The sequence below is a fragment of the Oncorhynchus keta genome, chromosome 35 (genome assembly GCF_023373465.1).
Source record: "Oncorhynchus keta strain PuntledgeMale-10-30-2019 chromosome 35, Oket_V2, whole genome shotgun sequence".
NCBI lineage: Eukaryota > Metazoa > Chordata > Actinopteri > Salmoniformes > Salmonidae > Oncorhynchus > Oncorhynchus keta.
The window spans coordinates 6559099-6576885 of NC_068455.1; the positions used below are offsets into that span (position 1 = coordinate 6559099).

The following is a 17787-nucleotide window of genomic DNA, read 5'->3' on the forward strand; positions in this document are numbered from 1 at the left end:
CGGGATCTGTGCAATATGCTATCTCATAACCTGTCTTGTCTATCTAATATGTAATATTGTATGAACAAGTGACAAGTTGTTTTGAAAACAACAAAATCACCAACGTCTTCCATTTTTAAGAAATATTGTACTCTTCATATGCATTAGCTTTATATAGAGGGATTGTGGTGCCCAATATTATAACTAGCCACGCATGAAAACTAGCTAGTGATGCTTGCTTACTAAAAGATAATTGTAGAGAAATCGATTTCTAAAAACGGACGGAACAAGTTCGGCTACTAAGTGGGAGATTTCAATTGAAAATGTATAACATCTATTCTAAACTTTTCTATAGAATGAACACTTAAAGAATCAGACATGAAGCGTGTTAGTCATTAACCAATACAATTAAATCGGTAATATCAGTATACTGTAATATACCCACAGAATGATACCTCAGTCTGGAATGCAAACTGTTTTTGTTCAGAATATATTTAGTAAAAAAAAAAAAAAGCAAGCCATAAGATGTATTTGATTAGACATTTTTTTAGAAGCAATAACAATTATGCATGATGTGTATTTTTATCTATTATAATCTGTTTAAAGGAATTTTTAGGATATTATTAGCTATAATCAACCTTTTGTTTAGAGGGAAGAGTATTTAATATACTCCTGCTTTAGAATCTAGTATGTTCTAAGGAAGAACCACTCAGCTGGACATAAAAACCACACATAAACAAAGGGCGGCAGGGTAGCCTAGTGGTTAGGACATTGGACTAGTAACCGAAAGGTTGCAAGATCAAATCCCTGAGCTGACGAGGTAAACATCTGTCGTTCTGCCCCTGAACAAGGCAGTTAACCCACTGTTCAGTAGGCCGTCATTGAAAATAATCTTAACCGACTTGCCTAGTTAAATAAAACAAACTGAAAGGCTGCATTTTGGATTGGCAAAAACAAGTGTATATTCTTGGGGAAACTCTTACTGTGTCCTAAAAACTACATTTTGGGGTGGTGTTGTGGTCAAAAGTATACAGAGTCGGGTCCCGTTTGGGACAGAGCATCAGATTCATGCGTTCTGTAAGAACCATTGATTTTTTTCGGTTGCCTATTTTAATGCCTCTCTGTTTGTTCCACCATTGTTGTCCAGATCAAACTATCATGTATTACATGTCTATTATGCATCTTTCCTAATAACTGAAAGCAATAGATGCCTCACACTGTAAAGCATTTATTGCTACCATCCTCCTGTCTTGAATAGTGTTTCCAAAAACTATTTGTCATGTGACAAATGGTCCGGATCAGCACACAAAGATTATGCATGATTAAAGTAAAAGTAATGAATTTGTATTGCATGCAATAAACTTTTCATTTGTGTTGCTCAATAGAGCCGTGATACTGATAAACTAATGTTTGCTATTAGTACATTGGCGTATATCTTTGCATAACAGGGATCGTTGTTGACATTTACAGGGAACACATTATATAAACCACTTGTTCTGATCAAAATGACTTTTGATGTACAATGTTGACCATAGTCTGAAAACCCAGTCCGGTTGTACTGCCATATCACACCGTGGAGTGGAATGATGACAGACTGTATTGATCTACTCGTAACCAACGGAATGAGTGTACTGTGGCTCTAACTATGCGGTCCAGAAGCCCTGGACATGCTGAAACCAGTCTCTTGTCTCAACTGAATAATCTACAATAAATAGCAACATGGTGCCAATAAACTTAGTTTTTTTTCCCTTCCTTCCTCTTCATATCTTTTCAATAGACTCAGTCTGGAGTCCAATCCTCTACCAGTGTCTGAACTCTATGGACAGATTAAGGTCAGAAAACTCCTTGAATAGACAGTGACCTCAATTTCTGAATGGGTTTTGCCTGCTACATAAGTTATGTTATACTCACAGACATGATTCAAACAGTTTTAGAAACTTCAGTGTGTTTCCTATCCAAATCTAATAATATGCTTATCTTATATTCTTGGCATGAGTAGCAGGAAGTTGAAATTGGTACAAAAAGAATGATATGCCCATCAATCCCTGGGCAAGAGATGTGTTACAGACACTAAGCAAGGTTTTACAAACATGCAACATGGTCATAATAGAAGTATGCAAATTTAAAAGATGTTTTATTAGTTTACAGATGTTTTAATACCTGAACACACAGTGCCATGTCTCATCTATGTGGAGCTTCACATTATCAATGTTAACTAAAGTATTTCCATTGAGCATAAACTATTGAGGCAAACACATTGAACAGTAAAATACGAGGTCGCTACTTTTCAACATCTCAAGGAGGGAACTCCCATTTTCACTCTACATTTTCATTGGAATACAACACAGGAATGTCCTCTATTTAGTCCAAATTATTCTGAACTGTTTTTTTGGGGGGCGTAACAAAAGGAGTGGCATGATGGCACAAACAGACTGGTACCCAGGCTACGAAAAGGCCCTTTAAAAACATGGAACTAGAGAATAAAGTGCAGTTGACGGAGGATTGTCAAACAGAACAGGCTCTTCCGTGGTCATTAGGCACAGAAACGGACAAAAATACTTGAAAAACGCACGTTTTCTGTTTTTAAAACGTTTTGCTATAACGTGCCCTTATGAACATGACCCAGGTAGGATCAGCTTGACTACTGGACAGAGGAGGTCCCTTCATTCGTGCGGGTGTCATCCATCACTGCTGACACATTGCTAAGGTGACTTTCCGTTTCTTGGATCAGTTGTCTCAGCTGACAGGAAGAACAGACGAGACAGGGTTGGGGGTTGGGGGGGGTCAGCAGGAAGAACAGACGAGACAGGGCCGGGGGTCAATTTAAATTGCAGGCAGTCTATTCAGGAAGTGATTTGAATTTTCAGTTTATTTCCTGAAATTGACTTGTCTTTAATTCAAATGAACCTTCCAAACCCTGAAGAACAGCATTCACTGGAACAGTATCAGTTCAATGTAACATTCATGGCGAGAGACTAAACATGTTTTGACTACTATGGTGGAAATAGATGACGGGTGTCAACATGCAGGGTAAAAAAAAAAAAAAAAGTAAAATAATAATTCTTACCTCACTTAAACGTTCTCCTAATGGTGCTACACTAAAGTCGAGTGTCGAGGCTTTCACCATTTGGCCAGTGCTGAAAATATAACTAAGGGGGGAAGGAAGAAATAATCATATCCATTTATGAGAATTCTATGTACGGAAGGTAAAAACAACAATGACAAAAACAAAACTGTATACGTTTACTACTTACCAATACATCTGGTCTTTATTGAGGAGAAAGAGGTTGCGCAGAGCAGACAGGTGCTCTGGTGTTGAGTAGAGAATTACACCCACGAGGCAGAGACAGCCGGCGCATTGGAGAGTGTTGTACACACTACGTGGGAGGGGGGGGGGCGGAAAAAAGGACTGACACACCGAGTATACAAAACATTAAGAACACTACTCTTTCCATTACATACTGACCAGGTGAATCCAGGTGAAAGCTATGATTCCTTACTGATGTCACCTGTTGAATCCACTTCAGTGTAGATAAATGGGAGGAGACAGGTGGTTATAGAATGATTTTTAAGCCTTGAGAGAATTGAGACGTGTGTCTGTGTGTCATTCAGAAAGTCAACGGGATATATAGTAGGTGCCAGGGCGCACCGGTTTGTGTCAAGAACTGCAACGCTGCTGGGTTTTTTTTCACGCTCAACAGTTTCCTGTGTGTATCAAGAACGGTCCGCCACCCAAAGGACATCCAGCCAACTTGACACAACTGTGGGAAGCATTGGAGTCAACATCGGCCAACGTCCCTGTGGAACGCTTTCGACACCTTGAAGAGTCCATGCCCCAACGAATTGAGGCTGTTCTGAGGGGGCGCAAGTCAATATTAGGAAGCCTAGGCGTAGCCTAGTGGTTAGAGCGTTGGACTAGTAACCCCCGAGCTGACAAGGTACAAATCTGTCGTTCTGCCCCTGAACAGGCAGTTAACTCACTGTTCCCAGGCCGTCATTGAAAATAAGAATATGTTCTTAACTGACTTGCCTGGTTAAATAAAGGTAATAAAAAATAAATGTTTGGTATTCTCAGTTGTATAACTAGTAAAAACATTAAAAAAATTAAAAAGGCACATTGATCATACCATGCACTGAACAGACCATCCAGGCTCCACTCACGTTCACTATTGATGATCACATCTTGGGTTACCTCTGAAAAGAGATGACGTCATTACAAAGCTGTATTCCACGTGCATCCCATCCCTTTATGAGTACTGCCTCTGCCAAGAGGTCAGGTCCTTAACGGTGTAACAGTATTCCTTCTGTCCCTCTCCTTGTCCTTACCTGGGCTCGAACCAGGGACCCTCTGCACACATCAACAACTGACCCCACTACGAAGCATCCATTACATAATCGCTCCACAAAAAAAAAACACAGCCCTACAACTACTTCAAGGTCTCAGAGCAAGTGACATCACCGATTGAATTGGCAATTGAGAGGCTTTGAAGCTACCAGTCGGACATATTGGCTCTGCCCAGTAGGAGCAATCCTCCATAGAAAATGAATGGAATTCTACAGTATTTCAATTAAGTGTTTGAAGGACAAAAATGACATGTATTTAAGTATTTTTGCAGAGATTTTTTTTTTGTCCCCGCGGTACAGCAACGTTAGAACATTCGGTGGATAGAAACATAGCTGCAGGAAGTTGGGGTGATGAGGGTGAACATTTGAACATCTTGGCCATGTTCTGTTATAATCTCCGACCCGGCACAACCAGAAGAGGACTGGCCACCCCTCATAGCCTGGTTTCTTCCTAGGTTTTGGCCTTTCTAGGGAGTTTTTCCTAGCCACCGTGCTTCTACACCTGCATTGCTTGCCGTTTGGGGTTTTAGGCTGGGTTTCTGTACAGCACTTTGAGATATCAGCTGATGTAAGAACGGCTTTATAAATACATTTGATTAGATTGTACCTGGGCTGGAACACAGTGAGAACACAATATAAAGTGAGTATCACAATTAAAATGTAAAATGCAGTGATGCGGAGTAATTTGAAAAAAAAAAAAACACTCAAAAGGCCTGCTTTTTAATAGGCCTACACCCTGGGTCTGATTATACAACCATTTGGATCCGTTTGAATCTACATCACATTCTACAACTTCATTAGAGTCCACCTGTGGTAAAATGCAAACGATTGGACATGATGTAGAAAGGCACACACCTGTCTATAAGGTCCCACAGTTGACAGGGCATATCAGCCCAAACATCAAGCCATGGGGGTCGAAGGAATTTGCCCGTAGAGCTACGTGACAGGATTGTGTGAAGGCACAAATCTGGGGAAGGGTACCAAAACATTTCTGAAGCATTGAAAGGCCAAGAACACAGTGGCCTCCATCTTTATTAAATGGAAGAAGTTTGGAACCAATCTGAGCAATCGGGGGGCTTGGTCAGGGAGGTGACCAAGAACGCGATGGACGATGGTCACGCCGACAGAGCTCCAGAGGTCCTCTGTGGAGATGGGAGAACCTTCCAGAAGGACAACCATCTCTGCAGCACTCCATCAAATCAGGCCTTTATGGTAGATTGGCCAGACGGCCACTTGGGGTTTGCCAAAATGCACCTAAAGGACTCCCCCAGACCATGAGAAACAAGATTCTCTGGTCTGATGAAACCAAGATTGAACTCTTTGGCCTGAATGCCAAGCATCACGTCTGGAGGAAACCTGGCACCATCCCTACAGTGAAGCATGGTGGTGGCAGCATCATGCTGTGGGGATGTTTTTCAGTGGCAGGGACTGGGAGACTAGTCAGGATCGAGGGAAAGATGAACAGAGCACAGTACAGAGAGATCCTTGATAAAAGGTCCTGAGCGCTGTGGAGCAGGTTAAGACTTGACAAAGGTTCACCTTACAACAGGACAATGACCTTAAGCACACAGCCAAGACAACACAGGAGTGGCTTCAGGCTTCAAGTCTCTGAATGTCTTTGAGTGGCCCAGCCAGAGCCCTGACTTGAACCCCATCAAACATCTCTGGAGAGACCTGACAATAGTTGTGCAGCAACATTCCCCATCCAACCTGACAGAGCCTGAGAGGATCTGCAGAGAAGAATGGGAGGAACTCCCACAAATACAGGTGTGCCAAGCTTGTAGCATCACACCCAAGAAGACTCAAGGCTGTAATCACTGCTAAAGGTGGTTCAACAAATTACTGAGTAAAGGCTCTGAATAGTTACGCAAATGGATATATTCGTTTTGTCATTATCTTTATCTTGGCCAGGGTCGCAATTGTACATGAGAACTTGTTCTCAACTTGCCTACCTGGTTAAATAAAGGTGAAATAAATTAAATAAATTATGGGATATCGTGTGTAGATTGATGAGGAAAAAAATGTATCGTAACAAAAATGTGGAAAAAGTGTAAAGGGTCTGAATACTTTCCAAATGCATTGTATTTCTCGACAGTTTAGAAGGTCCAGAGAGGTACATTAGCAGGCCACTCATGATTTATTTAGTCAGGATGCAGCCCAGTGTTATGAATGGCCTATTGGAAAATATGGGCTTCTCCTTTCGAACTCTCCCGCCTGAAGGAAGTGTCCAACAAGCTCTTGTAGTCTTGCTTTTCCTGGGCCTCTACATTTAACATTTAAAAAGGAATAATCGTTGCAGCGTGTAGGTTCAGGCGCGTAATTTCACAACAGCTCAAAAGACAGACAGGCTGGAGATGTCGCCTGTAGCCTATGTGAGAAGCGTATGCATTATAGCCCATAATTCACATGCTCAATGTAAAGCTTGATACTACAGTGAATATATCCAGTCAGTTTACACAGCGAAAGAAAAAGTTGATTTCAATATTTTATTTATTTAATCGGTAGCCTAGACTATGCTTCTCCCAGTCCCTGGGTAGCAGCTCGGAAATATACCCTAGTTAGGGACAACAAATGTATCCTACCCTAGGCTACAACAACACAATGTAATGATGAATGTGATTGTTGTCAAGTGAGTACAAAACGCTTGTCTAGGCTGTAGCTCGCAGTGAATAGCCTGAGTGATTTGAATAATCTCTCAAAAGCATGGCGCTTTTGAATGCATATTCATTTCGAAATAAAGACATGTAGCCCGCCTGATTGAGCAACCATTTGGATCAGTTGTATGGGACTTTCTTCCTAGGTTTTGGCCTTTTCTAGGGGAGTTTTTCCTAGCCACCGTGCTTCTACACCTGCATTGCTTGCTGTGTGGGGTTTTAGGCTGGGTTTCTGTACAGCACTTTGAGATATCAGCTGATGTACGAAGGGCTATATAAATACATTTGAGTTGATTTTGACTTTCCACTGCAGTTTATCCTACAGGGTTCTGGCACATTAGCAGGCCAGTAAATCATAGTGGATTTTTTTCCAGGATGTATCCGTTAACAGACATGTTAATGTAGGGTTTTCTAGTGGCTCCATATGAATTATGATCCATAGTTTCCGTTTGGCTTCCGTGTTTTAAAAGTCTTCGAGGAAAAAAAAAATATATATATATATATATTATATAAACATATAATTTTCCACTGGTGAAGAAGTGCCAAGATGGAGGAAGTGGCTTCAACACAGCGCCCTCTATTAGTCATCTAGTGTATATATACATTCATTGGTCACGATTTCTTGTTAGAAAAAACCCCCCCCACCTAATTAGCTAGTAAGATCCAATGAAGTAACTTACCAAGACAAATGAGAGAGTTGACCGATGTTGCTTCTCCACAGATTCCTCGGGAATCAGCCCACACGGTGTTGCATCGTCCGCAATGAAAAGTCACTGGATTCTCCACGATGGCTTGGTTCACTGACTCATTCTCCAGTTTTTGGTCATCTGTGTCGCAGGACTGAAATGACTCAAAATCATCCATTTTTTTTTTTACAAATATTATATTATTTCAAAATGCCACGTTTGTTCAACTTCAGTGATAACCTCTTGTGTTACTTTCAAGTGTCTTTCTGTGATAGTTTCCCCCCACGTGGTTTTATCGCCATCTAGCGGAGAACCATGGCGCCAAATAGTAATAATTTTTAATTGGTCGAAAGGTACTTCCGTATACATCTGCCAGCCAATCAAATGGCCTATACTCCAGTTTTTTGAAACTTGTATATGTTGACCATAAGGCGCGACAAAAATACATAGTTGATTGTGTTTGTGTGTAACGTTACTCGTTCAATTTAACGGGAGCTGATTCATTGAACGTGTTTCAGTGTTTTGTTTTTCGCTAAAACGAGAATAAAAATGGACTTGGATTCCATGAAGTATTCCGAATTGCGCAGTCTTGCGAAGGAGGTTGGTCTCAAATCCTCCAAACTGAAGGTAAAATCGCAAACATTTATAGCATTATTTCATTGGGTTGTTTGTGTTGTGTTGTGAGTGGGGTTAGTTACAATAGCTAGTTAACGTTAACCGACTAGCTATTATCCATCTCGTCTGTTACGCAGTGTACCTTGCTAACTGTTCAATCTGTGTCTTACTGCACAGGCTGATAAGCTTCTGAAGGCGCTCAGGGAGTATTTCCAACAACACACGCAGGAAGATGTTGCAGTGGACGTAAGTTCTGGCTTTTCATTTCCCTCCCACTCCTGCTCAAATGACAACGCTTCCCAGATACTACAGTGATCTTCTATGTATATTTGGATTTATATATATATATATATTTTTTAAACTATCTTTGTTTCTTTAATGTCTGCAGATCTGTTTTGCATTGTACATCTAATTATAGCTAGTAATAACAGACTTCTGATGGTCGTGTTTTTAGCAGGGAGGTGAGACTGGTGTTGATGCACAGGATAACACGGTTAACAGCAACTCAACTCAGGATGAAAACAATTCAGCGCTGGTTGATGAGCTGTCACCAAAACCTCCAACTCAGGAGTTTGTGACCAAACGTCGTGGTAGAGGGCAACCGAAAATGAGGAAGGAGCATGAAGATGAGGAGGCAGAATGTGAACCTGCCAAAGCGCCGCTCACCCCGGCTGAGGTATGGGACCACTATGTAAAAATGTATCTCTCTTGTAAGTTGCTTTGGATAAATACTTCTGTTCAATGACTAAAATGTAAGAGGTGTGAGAATTGTTTCTTACACTGAAATACTGCTGTGCATGTATCTCTGACAACCCCAAAAAAAGCACTTTTGCTTTATATTTTTATTGAGGAATAGCAAGCTAAATGTTTTCAATATAGGTGACTGAATCCATCATCGGCAAAGGGAGTTCCAAGAGAAGGAGAGTGTCTGCTGCTAAGGATTCTGGGGTGGCTGTGCCAGAACCTGAACACAAAGTTGCAGCAGTGATGTTCGGTTAGTCTGGAGGACTCTAAAGGCCATGATGATTTGTGTAAAAGTCTAATGTAGGGTGTGTCTCTGGCCTTTTGTTCATGAAATAGGTGACTACGACGTGGGCATCACCTGTGGTTATAACATTCTATGATTGGTCATGTTCTCATATTGCTTTACACAGGAGTGGGACAGAAGGTGGGGAAGCCAGTAGGAAAGATCCCTCGCCACGAGGGGCTCCTGAAGAGGACTAAGTCTATGTTGAAGCCTACTACACCAAGTTAGTGTCGTCCCAATCATATTTGCTGTAGCTACACGATCTTTATAACATGCTCAAACTCTCTGTTCTGTTATGGAGAGAGAAGAAGAAGAAATATATATACTGATAACCACTTTCTATTGTAGACTTCAGAAAGCTCCACGAGGCCCATTTCAAGAAGATGGAGTCCATTGACTCATACGTGGACAGGAAGACCAAGAAAATGGATTCGTTCCGGAATTCAGTGAATGAATTGAAGGTAATGAATTGTATATAATGTTATAATGGAGATCGTTGGGATCTGGCCACTGTGTGGTTTTCCTTAAATAATAAGCCCAGGCAACATGGTTTTATTCTAGTCATCAATTTATACATTTTTGCAAGTAGTTAACTATGTAAACATTTTATTCTTTGGGTTCTTTCAGACTCTTTTGACACCAACTGATGGAAAAACTCAAACAGAAAGTAGACTTTTTGGTTTCCATAGTTGTTAAAAGTGAAATTACTACCACCAATTAAACATGACTGTTCTACTGGATGTCATAAGGTGTATGCACCAATTTGTAAGTCGCTCTGGATAAGAGCGTCTGCTAAATGACTTAAATGTAAATGTAAATCTCCAAATGTAAAACCAGATGGCTATTTTGAGCGGGATGATTCCCAAATCCAATGTATTGTGGTCCTTCTGTAGCTCAGCTGGTAGAGCGTGGCGCTTGTAACGCCAGGGTAGTGGGTTCGATTCCCGGGACCACCCATACGTAGAATGTATGCACACATGACTGTAAGTCGCTTTGGATAAAAGCGTCTGCTAAATGGCATATATTATTATTATTATTATTGTTGTTTTTTTGCAGAGCTCAACCTCGAGCCGCGTCTCCCTGTTCAGCCCTGCATCCCAGAAACCAGCTACCGACAGACGTAGACTTACCCAGGTTTCAGCCAGCAAACCAGCTCCTGACAAACGTAGAATCTCGGCCAGAAAACCCCCCCAGAAGGACACTGTTGTCCCATTCAGACCCACAGTCTTGTCCACACGCCGGATCAACGTTCGGTGAGACACTCAAACATTATTTTGTCGGAGTATTCCTAAGCTGAAGCTTCTAGGTGTCTGTTGATTTACCACTTCTGATATAACATTCACATTAAACAAGATGTGCTGCCATGAGTTGCTAACTGGCTTCGTCCAGGTGACCACTACGTATTGGCATTTCTTGGGACGGATTTAGTTACTGCTGAATGCTAATAGCCAGTTTGTGGAAGGAAACTTGTAAAGGGGTGGCAGGTAGCTTTTAGTGGTTAGAACATTGGGCCAGTAACCAAAAGGTTACTAGATCGAATCCTTGACCTGCCAAGGTAAAAATCTGTCGTTCTACCCCTGAACAAGGCAGTTAAACCACTGTTCCGAGGCCATCATTGTAAATGAGATTTTTTCTTCTTCTTAACTGACTTGCCTTGTTAAATAAATAAATAAAATAAATAGTCAGTCCAACGGTTGATTTTGTGTACAGGTTCTCTCAAGCTACTCAGGATAATGAGCACAAGAAGACTATGGTGAAGACGCCAGCACGCATGGCACCCCGCGTGGACCTCACTCCTGGGAAAGAGACTACATTTAGAGGGAAATCTGAAGTCAACAAGACCGTTGTTCTCTCCAGCGCTAAGACACCAGGTAACCTATACTGAACAAAAAAATATAAACACAACATGGAAAGTGTTGGTCCCGTGTTTCAAAAGCTCATCTCTCACGTTTGTTCACATCCCTGTTAGTGAGCATTTCTCCTTTGCCAAGATAATCCATCCACCTGACAGGTGTGGCATATCAAGAAGCTGATTAAACAGCATGACAATTACACAGGTGCACCTTGTGCTGGCGGACATTAAAAGGCCATTCTAAAATTAGCAGTTTTGTCACACAACACAATGCCACAGATGTCTCAAGTTGAGGGAGCGTGCAATTGGCTTGCTGTCTGCAGGAATGTCCACCAGAGCCAGATAATTGAATGTTCATTTCTCTACCATAAGCCGCCCCCATCGTTTTAGAGAATTTGGCGGTATGTGTAAAACATTTTGTTTTAAACGCAGACCATGTGTAACCATGGTAGCCTATGACCTTCACATCCGGCTTCTTCACCTGTGGGATCGTCTGAGACCAGCCACCCAGACAGCTGATGAAATTGAGGAGCATTTCTGTCTGTAATAAAGCCCTTTAGTGGGGGAAAAACTAATTCTCATTGGCTGGGCCTGGCTTCCCAGGGCTGTGCTTCTGCCAAGTCATGTCGAATCTATAGATTGGTGCCTTATTTATTTAAATTGACTGATTTCCTTATAGGAACTGTAACTCAGTAAAATCTTGAAATTGTTGTATGTTTGCATTTTATAGTTTTGTTCAATATACATCCTGCTAAATCTAATTGAAGTAGTTTTTGTTATTTTCTATGCATGAATGGATCCCTTACTGGCTTCTGTTTGGTTTATTTTATTCAGCGTTTGTGTTTAATGCAAACACCAGTGTTCTTTCTAACTGTCCCGAAACCAACAAGAAGGCCAACTTTGATCTGAAGGCCAGTCTCTCGAAGACTCTCACCTATAAGCCTCATAAGGGTAAGAGCTATATGTCAGCATTCAGATTCTGACTGTATACCAGTGCATTTCAGCACGAACCTGGTTGTCTGTAGGCTAACCAAAAAAACATTTTATTTTACCGGTCATCGTTTCTGGTCTGCCTGTATATAGGAAAGCTGAAGCCATTCATGGTGGCCCAAGAGAACACGGTGGACCAGTCTGTTCCCTCCCACCAGAAGAACTACAAACAGCATTCGGTTCAGACAAGGTCAGTATCCGGAAACAACTGGGTTAAAAGTAGAGGGGGCGAATTGTATTGAATTCCTGTCTCGTTCTCAATTCACCTTTCCTTGATTCCTCTAAACATATTGGAGAGGAATGTCAGTGAAGGGACTTTTTCCATCCACAAGATGGTGCTGACAGACATAGAGGCTCTGCTGCTAGCTCCTAAGCAACTTCACAGTATTATTTTTTTTTCTGCTATGTTATTTCTTACATTATTACCCTAGAACCTTTTTGTTATTGCATACAACTGGAAATAACTTTTGGATATCAGAGCGGCAGTAACTCACCGATATTATGACCAGAAATACAACTTTCACGAATTGGATCCTTTGTCCGTACCCCCCTTTGCGATTTTACTTATCTCACTTATCTCAGAGGCTGCTCCATGACACCTCCGACGGAGAAGAGGTATTCGCAGTGGACTTCTAGTCCGACTCAGGAGGCGTGCACACCATCTACCACTTCCGAGTATATTACGCGCTGACGTTCAGTCCCTGTTCAATAAAGCAGACGAGCTCAGGGCGAGGATCTCCTTCCAGAGAGACATCAGGGACTGTAACATTCTCTGTTTCGCGGAATTATGGCTAACCGGATATACTGTCCCCGGTCCATACAGCCAGCTGGGTTCTCAGTACATCGGGCAGACAGGAATAAAGCACTCTCCGGGAAGACGGGCGGGGTTGTATGTTTCATGATTAACTGCTCATGGTGTGATTGTGATAACGCACAGAAACTCAAGTCCTTTTGTTCACCCAACCTAGAATACCTCACAATCAAATGTTTACCGTATTACCTCCCAGGAGAATTCTATTTGGTTATAGTCACAGCCGTGTATATACCCCCTCAAATCGAATACCACGACGACCCTCAAGGAACTACACTGGATTTTGTGTGCAAACTGGACACCACACATCCTGAGGCCACATTTATTGTATCTGAGGATTTTAACAAAGCAAATCTGAGGAAAATGCTACCCGAAGTTATATCAACACATTGCCTGTAGTACTCGCGCTTCAAAAAAAAAAAAGTGCTTTGAGAGACAAGGATCATATCACCTCCACCTTACCGGTCACCCTAGACCCACTTAAGTTTGCATACCGCCCCAATAGATCCACAGACGATGCAATTGCCATCGCACTGCACATTGTCATATCCCATCTGGACAAGAGGAATACCTCTGCTGTTCATTGACTATAACTGAACCTACAACACCATACTATCCTCCTAGCTCATCATTAAGCTTGGGGCCCTGGGTCTGAACCCTGCCCTGTGCAACTGGGTCCTGTACTTCCTGGCAGGCCGCCCCCAGGTAGGAAACGCCACCTCCACTAAGTTGATCCTCAACACAGGGGCCCCAAAAGGATGTGTGCTCAGCCCCCTCCTGTGCTCCTTGTTCACCCATGACTGCAATTAAGTTTGCAGACGACACTACAGTGGTAGGCCTGATTACCAAAAATGATGAGACAGCAGACGGAGGTGGTGAGGGCCCTGGCAGAGTGGTGCTTGGAAAATAACCTGTCCCTCAACATCAACAAAATTAAGGAGCTGATCGTGGCCTTCAGGAAACGTCAGAGGGCGCACGCCCCCATCCACATCGATGGGACCGCAGTGGAGAAGGTGAAAAGCTTCAAGTTCCTCGGAGTACACATGACTAGCAATCTGAAATGGTTCCCCCACACAGACAGTGGTGAAAAAGGGGCAACAGAGCCTTTTCAACCTTGGGAGGCTTAAGAAATTTGGCTTGGCACCTAAAATCCTCACAAACTTTTAGATGCACAATTGAACGCGTCCTGTCGGCCTGTATCACCATCTGGTACGGCAACTGCACCGCCGGCAACAGCAGGGGCTCTCCAGCAGGTGGTGCGGTCTGCACCAAGCATCACCGGGAGGGAAACTACCTGCCCTCCAGGCCACTTACAGCACCCGATGTCACAGGAAGGCCAAAAAGATCATCAGGGACAACAGCCAGTGCCTGTTCACCCCGCTACCATCCAATAGGTGAGGTCAGTACAGGTGCATCAAAGCTGGGACCAAGAGACTGAAACATCTATCTCAAGGCCATCCGACTGTTAAATAGCCATCACTAATAATGTTTTCATACTGCTTTACTCATTTCATATGTGTGTGTGTGTGTATACTGTATTTTAGTCAATGCCACTCTGACATTGCTCATCGTAACATTTATATATTTATTCCCTTCGTTTACTTTTAGATGTGTATGTATTGTTGTGAATTTTTAGATACTACTGCACTGTTGGAGCTAGGAACACAAGCATTTCGCTACATCACAATAACATCTGCGGGGGTGGAAATTACACAATAAAAAAATAAAAAAAATGTAACCTTTTAACTAGGCAAGTCAGTTAAAATCTACAGGATTGGTGGGCCCCCCCTTTGTGACGGTTGAGCTAAAAGTAGGCTAATGCGATTAGCATGAGGTCGTGAGTAACAACAAAAAATCCCTGGACTTAGGTCTATCTGATATTGTTTGAAAAGCTTAAATTCTTGCTATTAATTCTTGCTATTGTTTGAGGAGATTGCGCAGTTGTGAACTTGAAGTTATTAATAAACCAAATTAGCCAGTCTTTGCACACAATTTTGAACAGAAATGCAATGGTTCATTTGATCAATCTAAAACGTTGCACATATGCTGCTGCCATCTAGTGGCCAAAGTCTAAATTGCGCCTGGGCTGGAATAATACGTGATGGCCTTTGTCTTGCATTTAAAAAGACGATGGTACAAAGAAACACTTTTTTTTTTGTATTGTCTTTTACCATATCTAATGCTATATTCTCCTACATTAGTTTCACGTTTCCACAAACTTCAAAGTGTTTCCTTGCAAATGGTACCAAGAACATGCATATCCTTGTTTCAGGTCCTGAGCTCCAGGCAGTTCGATTTGGGGGTTGTCATTTTAGGAGAAATGTAAAAAAAATAAAAATGTAAAAAGGGTCTGTAACATACAGAATACAAAATATTTGAATCCTTAAGTTATTGTACAGAACAAAACGTAGTTCAGAACCAATTCTTATTTACATTGACTGCCTAGGAACAATGGGTTAACTGCCTACCCGTCATTGTAAATGGGTGTACGTGACCAATAAAATTTGATTTGAAAAGGAGATGAGGAATCAAGGAAAGTCATTGAGAGAGCCTGCTGTTTTTGAAACTTGTTTTCTCTTAGAATGACAGGCTGTATAACCTGCTATGTTGATTTCCGTGTTGCTTTTATTCTAGGGAGGAAAGGAGGACAAAACAGACTGAAGACAGGAAGCAGAAGAAAGAGAAGGTGCTGGGAGCCAGACGAGGCCTCGTCTTGACCTGATTATTCTACACTTACTTTTTCTCTTGTGAAGTTTAAACTCTTGTCATTTCAGACCTGCTGATTGGTTCCTATTTCACTTTACCCTTTTCCTCTACTTTGACTTTCAGTTCCAACCTGTTTTTGATACTTTTTCTCTTGTGAAGTTTAAACTCTTGTCATTTCAGACCTGCTGATTGGTTCCTATTTCACTTTACCCTTTTCCTCTACTTTGACTTTCAGTTCCAACCTGTTTTTGATTGTTCGATTTTTTTTTTTTAGATTCACTTATAACAACGTTTAATAAATGTTTTTATTAACTTTAGTATGGTACAAATAATGTTTCATATTTTGTATACATACCTGTGTCGTTTTGTAGACATTTACGTAACATTTTGAGTCCCACACGCTTCGAACACACAGACAGTGTCCTTGGTTACTGGCCCCCTGTGCAAAATGGTACGCAGCATCATCTGATTTATGTATGCAACGAAAGGTCAACATTCTCCTTCTGCTACCATTTCTGTCGAGCCGTTTACAGCCTACAGTTTGACAAATCCAACGTACGCACCACACCCAACGCAATGCTGCAAGACAAACTCAGCTTCTTCAATGGAAATCAATGTAATTCTGGTGTACCATAATGTAAACTGCTGTTGGTGTGATCGAAGCGTATTCCCCTCTTCTCTGTGCTGGCTCCTCCCCCTATGGGAATCAAACCCACAACCCTGACGTTGTAAGCGCCATGCTATACAACTGAGCTACACGGGAAGTTAGACTCTGTAGAATCACAAGCCTAAAGTACAGCGGGCATATGAATTAGTTTTATTTGTCTCTTGTGTTTTTAGTGGGATACAGGCTCTATTCTGTCGTCAGAGAGCAGCTCTGAACTCTTTATGCAGCCTCCAGCTCTCAGGTCTTTGTTCAGCCAGCCAGGGAGCGAGCCAGCCAGCCAGCCAGCCAGCTAGGGAGCCAGCCAGCCAGCCAGTCGTAAATATTTTGTACAGTTTGGTCATATTTGTTATTCATGTGAATTGTATTATTATTATTTTTTTTATACCATTTTGAATTTAGCTGATGTAAAGGCAATGTAAAATACCAGTAGTAAAAATGTTTTTCCCAAAGTAACATTTCTTGTTTTTATTGAGGACTTGGATGGATGATGCTTGTATACCTCGTGTGTGTGTGTGTGTGTGTGTGTGTGTGTGCACGGTCGTTAGATGGCCATGGAATCAATCTCCAGTTGAAAGGGACCCATCGGCCGTTATCACTCAGCGTGATTCCAATGGTGTTGACTTAATAAGAACAGAAAATAAGGCATTAGAATCGTTTGGTCTGTTTACTTGTATGCTTATCAATAAGCATATTTGAAACAGAATTTTAGTTAGCTTAACATACAATGTAGTATCGTAAGAAAATCCGTCGATACCTTGTCGAACCAGAGGGGATTTTGATCATCTTGTATCCTACCGTGACTAGAGGAAGCATTTTTTTTTGTTGTTGAGAATGGAATTTGCAAAAGAGTAATCAGATGTTCGTCTTGGACCCAAACAGTTCTGGAGCATATTAGCTTTAACAAGATCACACAGTGATATCGGAAATGAGTCGAGCAAGTAGTTTGCGTTGTCCCAGATCTGTTTTGTGCTGTCGTGGAAACCTATTTGGGTTTGGCATGATGGCACAACAGGCTGGTAGCCAGGTTAATATGTAGCTTTGTGCTGTCGTGGAAACCTATTTGGGTTTGGCATGATGTCACAAACACTGGTAGCCAGGTTAATATGTAGCTTTGTGCTGTCGTGGAAACCTATTTGGGTTTGGCATGATGTCACAAACACTGGTAGCCAGGTTAATATGTAGCTTTGTGCTGTCGTGGAAACCTATTTGGGTTTGGCATGATGGCACAAACAGGCTGGTAGCCAGGTTAATATGTACTTTGTGCTGTCGTGGAAACCTATTTGGGTTTGGCATGATGGTATTGTATATCTAATAAGGTGAAAGAAGTTGAAAGAAGTATCGTACAAACTCATTCATAGAATCTACCCTGTAAACACTTTTTATTATACACAGATTCTAAATAAATAAATAAAAATGTACATTTTGTGGTTGTGACCCAGAGACTCTTGACCATTTA

At 41.7% G+C, this 17787-nt stretch overlaps 2 protein-coding genes and 1 long non-coding RNA gene across 4 annotated transcripts; 1 reads left to right on the forward strand and 2 right to left on the reverse strand.

Moving 5' to 3' along the window:
* Window positions 1–2086: 2086 nt before the first annotated feature.
* On the reverse strand, window positions 2087–7941 carry oip5 (opa interacting protein 5). The gene is made up of 5 exons (XM_035751722.2): window positions 7658–7941; window positions 4107–4173; window positions 3234–3356; window positions 3047–3128; window positions 2087–2719 (listed from the first exon to the last, which is right to left on the reverse strand). The coding sequence occupies exons 1-5, from the start codon at window positions 7839–7841 to the stop codon at window positions 2621–2623; spliced, it is 555 nt and encodes a 184-aa protein (XP_035607615.1). The 5' UTR covers window positions 7842–7941; the 3' UTR covers window positions 2087–2620.
* A 122-nt stretch (window positions 7942–8063) lies between these two features.
* On the forward strand, window positions 8064–16780 carry LOC118368024 (nucleolar and spindle-associated protein 1-like). 2 transcript variants are annotated; one of them, XM_035751719.2, is made up of 11 exons: window positions 8064–8290; window positions 8456–8524; window positions 8733–8954; window positions 9158–9272; window positions 9433–9528; window positions 9654–9766; window positions 10362–10558; window positions 11016–11176; window positions 11992–12108; window positions 12241–12337; window positions 15593–16780. In XM_035751719.2, the coding sequence occupies exons 1-11, from the start codon at window positions 8213–8215 to the stop codon at window positions 15678–15680; spliced, it is 1353 nt and encodes a 450-aa protein (XP_035607612.1). In that variant the 5' UTR covers window positions 8064–8212; the 3' UTR covers window positions 15681–16780. The 2 variants fall into 2 exon arrangements, with proteins under 2 accessions (XP_035607612.1, XP_035607614.1); XM_035751721.2 differs by having other exon boundaries at window positions 8070–8290; window positions 8736–8954.
* A 1-nt stretch (window position 16781) lies between these two features.
* On the reverse strand, window positions 16782–17349 carry LOC127915778 (uncharacterized). Its single transcript, XR_008092129.1, has 2 exons — window positions 17086–17349; window positions 16782–16951 (listed from the first exon to the last, which is right to left on the reverse strand). It is a non-coding gene; the product is annotated as an uncharacterized LOC127915778 (long non-coding RNA).
* Window positions 17350–17787: the final 438 nt, after the last annotated feature.